Consider the following 13,549-nt stretch of genomic DNA (forward strand, 5'->3'; position numbering starts at 1 on the left):
AAAAAAAAAAAAAAAAAAAGGAAGGGAAGGAGGACGGACTGTAGGCCAATATCCCTGATGAACATTAATGCAAAAATCCTCAACAAAATACTTGCAAACCAAATTTAACAAGATATTAAAAAGATTATTCATCATGACCAAGTGGGATCTATTCTAGAAATGCAAGGATGGATCAACATACACAAATCAATCAATGTGATATGCTTTATCAACAGAATAAAGGATAAAAACCATTGATCATTTTAACTGATGTTGAAAAAAATTTGATAAAATTCAACGTCCCTTCATGATAAAAACTCTCAAAAAAAACTGGGTATAGAAGGAACATACCTCAACACAATAAAAGCCCATATACTACACACCCACAGTTAGTATCATACCCAACAGTGAAAAACTGAAAGCCAGCCGGGTACAGTGGTTCACGCCTGTGGTCCCAGCAGTTTGGGAGACCGAGGCAGGCAGATCATTAGATCAAGAGATCGAGATCATCCTGGCCAACATGGTGAAACCCCGTCCCTACTAAAAACATAAAATTAGCTGGGTATAGTGGCGCACACCTGTAATCCCAGCTTCTAAGGAGACTGAGGCAGGAAAATTGCTTGAACCCAGGAGGCGGAGCTTGCAGTGAGCAGAGATCGCACCCCTGCCCTCTAGCCTAGGTGACAGAGGGAGACTTCGTCTCAAAAAAAAATGAAAGCCTTTTTTCTCTAAGATCTGGAACATGATAAGGATGACCACTTTTATTCCACATACTAATGGGAGTCTTAGCTAGAGCAAGCTGACAAGAGAAAGAAATAAAGGGTATCTTTATTAGAAAGGAAGAAGTCAAATTATCCTTGCTTGCAAATAACACAATCTCTTATTTGGAGACACCTAAAGACTCCACCAAAAACACCATCAGAACTGATAAATTCAGTCAAGTTGCAGAATACAAAAATTAACATACAAAAATCTGTAGTATTTCTATATGCCAACAGTGAACAGCCTGAAAAAAAAAAATCATAAAAGTAATTCTATCGGCCAGGCGCGGTGGCTCATGCCTGTAATACCAGCACTTTGGGAGGCCAAGGCAGGCGGATCACGAGGTCAGGAGACCGAGATAATCCTGGCCATGGTGAAACCTCATCTCTACTAAAACAAAAAAAATTAGCCGGGCTTGGTGGCACATGCCTGTAGTCCCAGCTACTCAGGATGCTGAGGCAGGGGAATCGCTTGAACCTGGGAGATAGAGGTTGCAGTGAGCCAAGATTGTGCTACTGTACTCCAGCCTGGCAAGAAAGCAAGACTCCATCTCAAATAATAATAATAATAATAATAATAATAATTCTATTTAAAATAGCAACAAATAAAAATACTTAGGAATAAATTTAGCCAAAGAAATGAAAGACCTCTACAATGAAAACTATAAAACATTAATGAAAGAAATTGAAGGACTCAAAAATATGCAAAGTAACTTCATGTTTATGGATGGGAAGAATCAATACTATTAATATGTCCATACTACCCAAAGCAATCTATAGATTCAACACAATCCTTACCAAAGACCAATGACATTCTTTACAGACATAGAAAAAATAATCCCAAAATTTGTATGGAACCACAAAAAAACCAGAATGGCCAAAGCCACCCTGAGCAAAAAGAATAAAACTGGCACAATCACATTATCTAACTTTAAATTATATTACAGAGTTATAGTAACCCAAACAGCATGGCACTGGCATAAAAACAGACACGTAAGCCAATGGAATAGAATAGAGAACCCAGAAATAAATTCACAAACCTTCAATGAACCAATTTTTTGACAAAGGTGCGAAGAACATACATAAGGGGAAAGGACAGTCTTCAATAAATGATCTTGGAAAAACTGGGTATCCATATGCAGAATAAAACTAGGAGTCTTCAATAAATGATCTTGGGAAAATTGGGTATCCATATGCAGAAGAATGAAACTAGGCCCCTATCTCTCGCCACATACAAAAGTCAAATCAAAGTGGATTAAAGGCTTAAATCTAAGATCTCAAGCTATGAAACTACAAAAACAACAACAGGAAACTCGCCAGGACATAGATCTGGGCACAAAGATTTCTTGAGTAATACCCCACAGGCACATGCAACCAAAGCACAAATGGACAAAGGGGATCACAATAAGTCAAAAAGCTTCTACACAGCAAAGGAAACAATCAATAAAGTGAAGAGACAACCCACAGAATGGGAGAAAACATTTGAATACTACTACCTATCTGACAAGGGATTAATAACCAAAATATATAACAAGCTCAAAAAACTCAATAGGAAAAAAAAATCTAATCTCATTTTAAATTGGGGCAAAAGATCTGAACAGACATTTTTCAAAAGAAAATATACAAATAGCAAACAGGTTTATAAAAACATGTTCCACATCAATTATCATCAGAGAAATACAAATTAAAATCACAAGGAGGTGGGCCGGGCGCGGTGGCTCAAGCCTGTAATCCCAGCACTTTGGGAGGCCGAGGCGGGTGGATCACGAGGTCAAGAGATCGAGACCATCCTGGTCAACATGGTGAAACCCCGTCTCTACTAAAAATACAAAAAACGTTAGCTGGGCATGGTGGCGCGTGCCTGTAATCCCAGCTACTCAGGAGGTTGAGGCAGGAGAATTGCCTGAACCCAGGAGGCGGAGGTTGCGGTGAGCCGAGACCGCGCCACTGCTCTCCAGCCTGGGTAACAAGAGCGAAACTCCGTCTCAAAAAAAAAAAAAAAAATCACAAGGAGGTAACTTCTCACCCCCAGCAATAATGAACGCTGGCAAGGATGTGGAGAGAGGAACCCTTGAATACTGTTGGTGGAAATGTAAACTAATACAAGCACTAAGAAGAACAATATGGAGATTCCTAAAAAAAACTAAAACTAGAACTGTCATATGATCCAGGAATCCCACTGCTGGGTACACACCCAAAAGAAAGGAAATCAGTATGTCAGAGATAGCTGCATTCCCATGTTTATTGTAGCACTATTCAAAACAGCCAAGATTTGGAAGCAAACTAAGTGTCCATCAACAGACAAACGGATAAAGAAAATACAGTACATATATGCAATGGAGTACTATTCAGCCATAAAAAAGAATGAGATCCTGTCACTTGCAACAACGTGGATGGAACTGAAGGACATTATGTTATGTGAAATAAGTCAGACACAGAAAGACAAACTTCACATGTTCTTACTCATTTGTAGAAGCTAAAAATGAGAACAATTGAACTCATGGGGCGGTGAGGTGGAAAGTGGGGATGATTAATGGGTACAAAAATATTGATTAATTGATTACCCATTGTACCATTGATTTTTTTTTTTTTTTTTTTTTGCCCGAGTCTCGCTTTTTTTCTCGCTTTCTTGTTTGTGTGCAGTGGCACGATCTCGGCTCACTGCAACCTCTGCCTCCCGGGTTCAAACAATTCTCCTGCCTCAGCCTCCAGGGTAGCTGGGACTACAGGCACACACCACCATGCCCAGCTAATTATTTTTGTATTTTTAGTAGAGATGGGGTTTCACCATGTTGGCCAGGATGGTCTCAATCTCTTGACCTCATGATCTGCCCGCCTTGGCCTCCCAAAGTGCTGGGATTACAGGCGTGAGCCACCGCGCCCGGTCTGTACCCATTTATTAATGGGTACAAATGATCTAGTATTTGGTGGTACAACAGGATGACTACAGTAAGTAATTTTTATTGTACATTTAAAATTAACTAAAAGAGTATAACTAGAATATTTGTAACACAAAGAAATGATAAATGCTTGAAGTGATGGATACTCCACTTACCCTGATATGATTGTTACACATTATATACCTGTATCAAAATATTCCATAAACACAGACACCTACTATGTACTCATAAAAATTAAAATGAAAAAGATGTTCTTAGATAAAAGCAAATCTTGCAACTGATGTTGACATTTTGGTATAACTTATCGTTTCTGAAGTTATGTTATGAAAGAAAAGGTCACTTTTTAAAAAAATGGGGTTTCACTACATTGCCCAGATTGGAGTGCAGTGGCAACTTACAAGTTCAGTCATAGCTCATTGCAGCCTTGAATACCTGGACTCAAGCAATCCTCCCACCTCACACTCCTAAGTAGTTGGAAGTACAGTCATGCACCACCATGCCTGGCTTATTTTTATTTTAATTTTTTAGAGATGAGGTCTCACTATGTTGCCCAGGCTGGTAATAAACTCTTGGTCTCAAGTGATTCTCCTGCCTTGGCCCTCCAAATAGTTGGTATTATAGGCATAAACCACCATGCCCAGCAAGGTGACTTTCTTGACACACTGTCTTTCACATCTTTTTCTCTTCTTTCATTTTTTAAGATAATTGTCTGTTCAGAGAAATGGTATGGTGGGCAGGCAGGGATGTGTTCACAGACAAACCACCCACCAACCGCAACAGAAGCTGGGCCTTGGCTGGGTGTGGTGGCTCACACCTGTAATCCCAACACTTTGGGAGGCCAAGGTAGGCAGAACACCCGAGGTCGGGAGTTCGAGACCAGCCTGGCCAACGTGGCAAAACCGACTCTACTAAAAATACAAAAATTAGCCGAGCATGGTGGCACATGCTTGTAATCCCAGCTATTTGGGAGGCTGAGGCAGGGAGAATTGCTTAAACCCAGGCAGCGGAAGTTGCAGTGAGCCAAGATTGCACCACTGTGCTCCAGCCTGGCTGACAGAGCAATATTCTGTCTCAAAAAATAAATATGTAAATAAATAAAAATAAAAAATATATGTTTTTTAAAAAGGGGACACTCTTGTTCATCTTGTTGAAATCAAAACATTCAAAGTAATGAGGCAGATCTGCTCATAATTAAAAAAAAAAAAAAAAACCTCATGATGGAGACTGTTACTAAAATACTACACATTTACAAAGCATCCCTGCAACAGGCGCTATTGCTCGCTTATCAGTCTCAACTCATAAATCCACTTAGGAGTGGACAGGAGGACACTTCAGGCTGTCTACTGAGTCCTAATTAAAAGGAGGAGTCTTTCTGTGTATTTTAAATTACAGGACAATTTCAGGAGCTGATTTCAAAAAGCATCTCAACTAGTCTATCTCAAGCAACAGATAAGCATATGAGTAGGATGTTCTGTTAGCAGTGTAAGATGAAAGTATTTTAAAAAGGAGATATATCTTGTAACAAGTAACATACCCAGGGTAGGTATATTCAACAAAGGGACGGCTAAGATTTTTCTATTCTTCAATGACAACTGTAATTAATTTGAAAACAAACATAAGTGTCCACGTGTTTGCTTTAACCACACTTTTATAACCTACAGTATTTGATAAACCTTTCTGTAATATTACCTTGCCACAAACTCCTTATTCTTATGACCAGCAGAAGTATCCTTGAAGGAATAGCTTTCGCTGCTTATGATGAAAGGATAAATAACAGCCTGCGGGTAGTTATCGGTGATTTCTTCCACGGTGTGCTGAACAGCAATGGCTTGGTCTTTGTCCAGTAAGGCCACCATGTGGCTGATCCAGCCGATAAACTGCCAGCAGGGAATGGAAGACATCTAAAATAGAGAGCTGAAACTTAATGCCGAGTAAAACATCTCACATCGTCTGTTATAAAAGTAACATATGTCCAACATAAAGAAAACTCAGCAGAAGTATAAAACCAGTCTTCCATCCCTCAGCTGTCTTCTGCTGCGGCAACCACTGGACTCTCCCAGGCACTTTCTGTGTAGGTGCACGCACAGCCTTTTGTTCAAGAATGGAACCACATGAGACAGCTGCTGCTGGCTGTTCTTAGACAGATGTAGAGAAAAGTCTTTTACCTTATTCTTCTTGCCAGCTGTATTCCATGTTGTTTAACTACTGCTCTATAATGGATACTTAGGATTTTTCCACTTTTTTGCTATCACAGGTAATGTTGCAGTAGACATCCCTGTACATACAACTCTTTGTGCTATATACCTGTAGAATAAATTCCTAGAACTAAAATTACAGTGTGAACCTTAAAAATTGTAATAAACATTTTCAAATTTTCGTTTCTGAAAATATTAGATTGAATATTTTCCGAAGTCTTTACCAAAACTGGACATAATCAACTTTAAAAATCACTATCAATCTGAGAAGTGAAAAACATCTAATTTAAATTTTCAACGTTCATTATTAGTGAAATTGAATACTCCATGTTTATTTGCCTTACATCCTTCAATCATGCATGCATTTCCTCTCACCATTTTCTACTGGTCTATTGTGACCATTTATTTTGTAGATTGTCAATGTCAGCTTTCTGTTTCTTGATGTGTTGCAAATATTTTTCTTTTTCTTTGTTTTTTTTTTTTTTTTTTTTTTTTTTTTTTTTTTTTTTTTTTTTTTTTTTTTTTTTTTTTTTTGTTTTTGAGATGGAGTCTCACTCTGTCTCCCAGGCTGGAGTAGAGTGGCACAATCTTGGCTCATTGCAACCTCCACCTCCTGGGTTCAAGCAGTTCTCCTGCCTCAGCCTCCCAAGTAGCTGGGATTACAGGCACCCATCACCATGTCCGGCTAATTTCTGAATTTTTAGTAGAGATGGGGTTTAACCATGTTTGGCCAGGCTGGTGATCTCCTGATCTCATGATCCGCCTGCCTCAGTCTCCCATAGTGCTGACATTACAGGCCTGAGCCATTGTGCCTGGCCCTTTATTTATTTTTTTAAATTGCGTATACAGTATTTTCTTTTTCTGTATAGAAGTGTCAAACTATTTTCCTTCATGGATTCTGGTTCTGGTCTCTTCGTTCCAAGAGCATTTTAAAAACGTGTTCACATTTTCCTCTGACACTTTTAAGGTGTAATTCTGTAGCTAAAACTTGATGTGTTCGGAATGCTGGCATAAAGTATGAGGTGTGAAGTGTGGGCAGGCTTCCTGACTGCATGTGTGCACTGAGGAAGGCATGGCGTGTGAGGACGGCTCAGTCCACACAGCTCATATAAGCTCACGAGAGAGGCTACCAGCTCCACTGCACATGTCTACTGGGTGTCTTGACAACACAGAGTTAATAGTTTACGTCCTCACAAATTCAAATGCTGTTTTTATTATATATAAATATTATATTATTTTGGAAAAAAAACAAAATCATAATAAAGTTGTTTAATTATCTGCTCACATATCTTGAAGAAAAACTCAGATATGTTGCATTTCTGAATTTACTGAGAAAGTCTACTATTCAGAATCCACAAAAACGTGGAGGGAGTGGTTAGGGCCCTAAAAGTCAAACTGGGTCCCCACAGCCCAGAGACCAACATTATTTAAAAACGCACCATGCAAAGCTAATAAAGAGCGAACCATGTAACCCTTTCTGAACTATTACATTTCAACTCAAACTTGGCCGTATCTTCCAGGTACACATCTCTACAAGTCAACTATGAAGACTTTCAGAGGCCCTACACTTTACAGATGAAGTCAGTGGAGCCCTCCTGCACACAGACGGCCCAAAGGACAGAACTGCAGCTGCCAGTGCAGCCCTGGGCAGGGCCAAGGGGCAGGTCACATGGAGAGGTATGGGTTCCTCCCACACCTACAGACTGACCCCTCACTCATGCTCACATGCCCCAGACCCATCTGGACACCATGCTGCTGGCACGTGCTGTGCTCCTGGGAGGTGGGATGCAAGCTGAACCTTGCTCACTCTCTCTGGGCTAAATGACAGGTGAGCATTGGGCACAGCAGATGTGACTGACCACAGCCTCATCTGCACGGGCAACAAGCTTCCACACAAGATTCTATCACTATCCCACATACCCTGCCTCCATTTCTCTGGGTCCCTGTTCAGACACAGTGTTCTTATCAACACCCACAGAGGAAAATGGGTAAATGTGAAAACTCATTTATGTAGCTTTAAATTACCTGTGTCCTCAGAAGGTAGCAGAATTCACTGCTGGCTGGGAAAAGCTGTAATACAGGCACTGCACACACTAATGCCTTTAGATATAAATAAGTATATATTTAAGTTCTGTAAAGTTCCTTACCGCTAAGTAGAATAAAGACACCAACCTCTTTTGTCATGAGGCTCAAGGTCTCCTCTGGATACCGTTCTATAATCTGAAGTAATCTAGGAAACCTCAATCTGGCTTCATTGGAATTTAATTTTAAAGCTTTCAACATTTTCTCCACCACGAGTGCTGGATACGCCTGCAGTTCTGCAGAATCAATAACTACGAAGGACAGCAAAGAAGAAAGCAATGGTTACTATATTCACTTATCCATAAGCCATGAACTTTAACAAATGGTAACATGTTCCCTTTTTGGCTCGTATTTTGTAGTGTCATTGTTCTCTTCTAACTACTTTAGACCAACAAATACCAGGTACAGTTTTGTATCTATCCTGAAGCCAAATCCTTCCATTAGAGTGCCCATATGGCACAAAGTAGTTTGCATCCTGGGCTGAATACATAAGGGGCAGCTGGCAGTTATTCAATTTATTCCAGGTGCATGAAGCAGGCCACACGAGCCAGTAATATTGAAGCTGCAAGCTAAATATCGAAGTATAAATTAAGCAAATGGAAAGAGGAGACCGCTTGACTCTATTTAAATGTACATCATATTGCTTATGCCACTGTCTCTCTTTTTTTTTCTTTTTTTTTAAGATGGAGCTTTGCTCTTGCTGCCCAGGCTGGAGTGCAATGGCCCAGTCTCAGCTTACTACAGCCTCCGCTTCCTGAGTGGCTGGGATTACAGGCATGCACCACCATGCCTGGCTAATTTTGTATTTTCAGTAGAGATGGGGTTTCTCTGTGTTGGTCAGGCTGGTCTTGAACTCCCAACCTCAGGTGATTTGGCCGCCTTGGCCTTCCAAAGTGCTGAGATGACAGGTGTGAGCCACCACACCCAGCCCTCTTTTTTCTTGTTTTGAGACGAAGTCTCACGCTGTTGCCCAGGCCAGAGTGCAGTGGTGTGCCATCGGCTCACTGCAACCTCTGCCTCTTGGTTTAAAGCAATTCTCCTGCCCCAGCCTCCTGAATAGCTGGGACGATAGGCATGCACTACCACGTCCATCTAACTTTTCTGTATTTTCAGTAGAGATGGGGTTTCGCAATGTTGGCCAGGCTGGTCTTGAACTCCTAGCCTCACCTGATACACTATCCCCAGCTGCTATTGTCTCTCAAAAAGACAACAGGATTGTCAGCCAGGCACGGTGGCTCACGCCTGTAAGCCCAGCACGCTGGGAGGCCGAGGCGGGCGGATCACGAGATCAGGAGTTCAAGACTAGATTGCCCAATATGGTGAAACCCCATCTCTACTGAAAAATACAAAAATTAGCTGGGCATGATGGCTTCTGCCTATAATCCCAGCTACTTGGGAGGCTGAGGTAGGAGAATTGCTTGAACTGGGACCAGGGAGGCGGAGGTTGCAGTGAGTCAAGATCGTACCCCTGCACTCCAGCCTGGGCTACAGGAAGACTACATCTCCAAAAAAAAAAAAAAAAAAGAAGGATTTTCAAAAAATTTGCAATTTGAAAAAAAAAAAAATAGGAGACCAAAAGTATGGAAAAATTTGTAAGACTTTATGCCGACATAATGGAACACTAGTTTTTTAAAATTTTGCAATTCACCTGTTGCATTCTCTTCCTCCTTCCGCAGCTGTTGGTCGCAGAAATCTGCCAGCGTCATGTAAGCATCAATCACCCCAGCTGCAGGCCCACAGCTCCAGGAGGAAGGCTGGGCCTCCTCCTCAGCCGCCCTCACAGCCTCAGAGAGGTGCTGGAATGCTCTTTGGTACAGACCTGCAATCACCTGGAATTCAGAGACCTCAACACATCAGCATGACTGAAACTATCAAAGAACTCTGCTTTCTATTTATGATTCATGACACATAAATGGATCAACAGCTCCAAAATAACACTGAAACTATGGAACTGGAAAAAAACAAGAGTCTGCCCGGGCTATGAAGGAGCAATCAATTCCAGTAAGATCCTCAGCACGTAACAAACAGCCAAACAAGAAAGCAAGCCCAGTGCAGGCCAGGTGGTGCACGAGCAACACAGGGGGAGAAAACAAGGCCACACAACTGAGGTGAAGCAGGACAACAGTTATTGAAAAAAAAAACAAAATAACTGGCAAGAAGCCAAGCAAAGCAGGCATTAAATAAAAAAACAGAAAAGGCTGATTTGTTCCATAAGCTGGTGGGATGTCTGAATGGTGATGGGTGGGGAAATTTCATTAACAAAAGTCATAAGAGAAGTGTCCAATCAATCCAACAAAAATTTAAAATTCACGTTTTAATATTAAAACTGTATGATTCAAAGAAACAGGAAGTACAGAGTATGCCAATTTTCCACATAAGAAAACTGGCTGTGCATAATTGTCAAATATATTTTAAAAACACAAAGCAATACCCTTATTATAGCTTTCCTGTAGCCTGAAGACTGCACACTGAAGACACACACAGCACACTAGCATCCAGTATTACCTTCTCCGAATCCTCTGAACTGGATCCAGAAAGCTCTAAGACTGTTCTAGCCTTGTCCTCCTCGATTTCAGCAAGGCAGGCTGGCTCACTGCTGAGAGCATTGGCTATGATCCTGTAAGTTGTACCCAAGAGAATGTTCTGATCACGGAAAGCCAGAATATTTTTGTTTAAGTAGCTTGATACGTCGTTCTCATCTGTTGGATTAAAAAACAAAAAACAACACTTTGTTTGTATGAGTGAAATTAAAAAGAAGAAATTCATTATCTACAAAAGTTTTCTTCTGTTTTTGAGACAGGGTCTCGCTCTCTTACCCAGGCTCCAGTGGAGTGACACGATCTTGGGTCACTACAACCTCTGCCTTTCGAGCTCAAGCAATCCTCCCACCTCAGCCTCCCGATTAGCTCGGACTACAGGCTCGCACCACCATGCCTGGCTAATTTTTTGTATTTTTGTTAGAGATGGGTTTTGCCATGTTGCCCACGCTGGTCTCAAACTCCTGAGCCCTAGCAATTTGCCCACCTCAGACTTCCAAAGTGTTGAGATTACAGGTGTGAGCCACTGTGCTTGGCCTAAAAGTTGTGTTCTATTAAGAAGTTAATAAAAATAAATGTTGCAAGTACAAGAAACTGACCTCAAATACTGGCTAGGGAATTTCTTGAACTCACATATTAATGAAAAATGTTCTTTGTTAGAAGTAACTGTATCAAAGTTCACAGAGGCTAAGCAATGGAAACTTTTATTTTTTTTTTAAATGGAGTCTTGGTCTGTTGCTAGGCTACAGTGCAGTGATGCAATCGGCTCACTGCCAACCTCTGCCTCCCAGGTTCAAGCAATTCTCCCACCTCAGCCTCCCCAGTAGCTGGGACTACAGGTGCGCGCCAACACGCCTGGCTAATTTTTTTGCATTTTAGTAGAGACAGGATTTCACCATGTTGGCCAGGATAGTCTTGATCTCCTGACCTGATGATCCACCTGCCTCGGCCTCCCAAAGTGCTGGGATTACAGGCATCAGCCACCGTGCCAACCTGGGAACTTTAATGAGTAACTTTTTGTTTAAGCATCATCATTCTGTACTTTTTCAAAGTACCTAATTCTATTAAAAAGAATAGAAAATAGCTACTAATGTGTTTGTACCTATACTAACAATACAGAGTAGATCTTAAAATTGACACTGTGGCCCATGGCTAACGAAGCAACAGACATTGCTGCATTTAAAGTTCTAGTTCTGCTTCTACTGTGTGGTTCTGGGCAAGGGGCTGAACCAGCGCTGGTTAAGTCTGCAAGTCCAGAGGTGCAATAATGATGTTGAAACTAGGAGGCCTGGTCAACCACATGCCCTCCTTGCCCATGGTCTGACAATTCTCTGCCAGAGTTGTCTCAGATACAGGATCACAACTACTGGCCCTGCTTATCATGCAAGGCTGTTACAAACTATAACCATACCCTGTATAATTGTTATTATATAAGTATATGGATACCAATATTAATATCAGCAAACTCTTCCTCCTCCCCTCAAAAAATCATCAGGATGATTTTCTTCTTCTTCTTTTTTTAGATACAGGATCTCAGTATGTTGCCCAGGCCAGAATACAGTGGCTATTCGCAAGTGCAATCATGGCTCACTGCAATCTCGATCTCCTGAGCTCAAGCCATCTTCCCACCTCAGCCTCCCCAGTAGCTGGGACTAAGGGTGCGTGCCACCATGCCCAGTTAGGATAATCGTCTGCTTCTGGGATCAGGGTATAAAGAGTGCTTCTCCTCTAGACACCTTTGTTGAGGCTGATGCTGAAGAGCTGGTCTTGGAACCTAGTTAGATCGTGTCTGACTGCAGTGCTAGCACACACCCTTGGACACGGGGCAATAGAGCTGGGGAACAGACCCAAACCTGCCCAAGAAAGTTTTTCCTTTAATGTAGTCCTAAAGACTACACTATTTTGAAAAGAAAACTAAGGAGGAAATGGTGGGTTTTTTTGGTTTTTTTTTTTTGGATGAAGTTTCACTCTTGTTGCCTAGGCTGGAGTGCAATGGCACAATCTCAGCTCACTGCAACTTCTACCTCCTGGGTTCAAGCGATTCTCCTGCCTCAGCCGCCAGGGTAGTTGGGACTACGGGTGCCTGCCACTACACCCGGCTAACTTTTGTATTTGTAGTAGATACAGGGTTTCACCACGTTGGCCACAATATTCTTGATCTCTTGACCTCATGATCTGCCTGTCTCGGCCTCCCAAAGTGCTGAGATTACAGGCATGAGCCACTATGTCCGTCTGGAAATGGCTTTTCATGTTTGTTTACATCTTATCTGCAAACATATAAAGTTCTCAAAATAATCAAACTATCATTCTAACTATCATTCTCTGGCTCACTTTGCTATATTCACTAAAATTACTGCAAAGATTTACCTCCCAAATGCCACATGATGCAGCACAAAGAAGAAGATATATAAGACAATATAAAACAGCCCTCTGAGATTTATATGGATAAAAGCAGTCAACTTACCCAACAAAGAGACTGTTTTCAGCACAGTGAGAACCTGCTCAGAGCAGCACTGGGCCCGGCTCCGGCAGTGGCTCAGGCGGCAGTAGCTCTGCACCCAGCTCACCAGCCAATCATCTCTGGTTTTTGACTCTTTATGCAGCTCCTTCAGTAGTTTCATGGCAAGTGAGAAATTGTTCTGTATTAATAGAAGAAAAAGAGAGGCGGTGGTATGAGGATACAGAAGTGATAGAAGTTTCTAAGTGGCCTACCTCCCCCTTTGGATGATACAATCCAACACAGAGCAGCGAATCCACTTCTTTCACATCAGTTATGTCTTTTAATTTATCACTGAGATATCATCCACATTTTAAGAGTACAATTCAGGCCAGGTACTGTGGCTCAGGATTGTAATCTCAGCACTTTGGAAGGCCAAGGTAAGAGGACTACTAGAGTCTAGGAGTTTGAAACCACATCAGGCAACGTAGTGAGACTCTGTCTCTACAGAAAATTAAAAGATTAGCTGTGCATCATGGCATGTGCCTGTAGTCCCAGCTACTCTGGACACTAAGGTAGTAGGATCACTTGAACCTGGGAGGTCAAGGCTACAGTGAGCTATGATTGTACCACTGTACACCAGCCTGGGCAACAGAGC

At 41.6% G+C, this 13,549-nt stretch overlaps 1 protein-coding gene across 3 annotated transcripts in view; it reads right to left on the reverse strand.

Annotated features, from left to right (window-relative positions):
- Positions 1–13,549, reverse strand: part of PRKDC (protein kinase, DNA-activated, catalytic subunit) — a 186,211-nt gene that overhangs the window by 15,343 nt on the left and 157,319 nt on the right. For all 3 annotated transcript variants that reach the window (XM_017516405.2, XM_017516404.2, XM_037734203.1), the window contains 5 exons: positions 12,919–13,093; positions 10,423–10,616; positions 9,566–9,746; positions 8,008–8,168; positions 5,330–5,541 (listed from right to left, as the gene is read on the reverse strand). In XM_017516405.2, the coding sequence (XP_017371894.1) occupies positions 5,330–5,541; positions 8,008–8,168; positions 9,566–9,746; positions 10,423–10,616; positions 12,919–13,093 (923 nt within the window). The remainder of the gene's footprint in view (positions 1–5,329; positions 5,542–8,007; positions 8,169–9,565; positions 9,747–10,422; positions 10,617–12,918; positions 13,094–13,549) is intronic.

Source organism: Cebus imitator, unplaced genomic scaffold (assembly GCF_001604975.1).
Source record: "Cebus imitator isolate Cc_AM_T3 unplaced genomic scaffold, Cebus_imitator-1.0 Scaffold584, whole genome shotgun sequence".
NCBI classification, from domain to species: Eukaryota; Metazoa; Chordata; class Mammalia; order Primates; family Cebidae; genus Cebus; species Cebus imitator.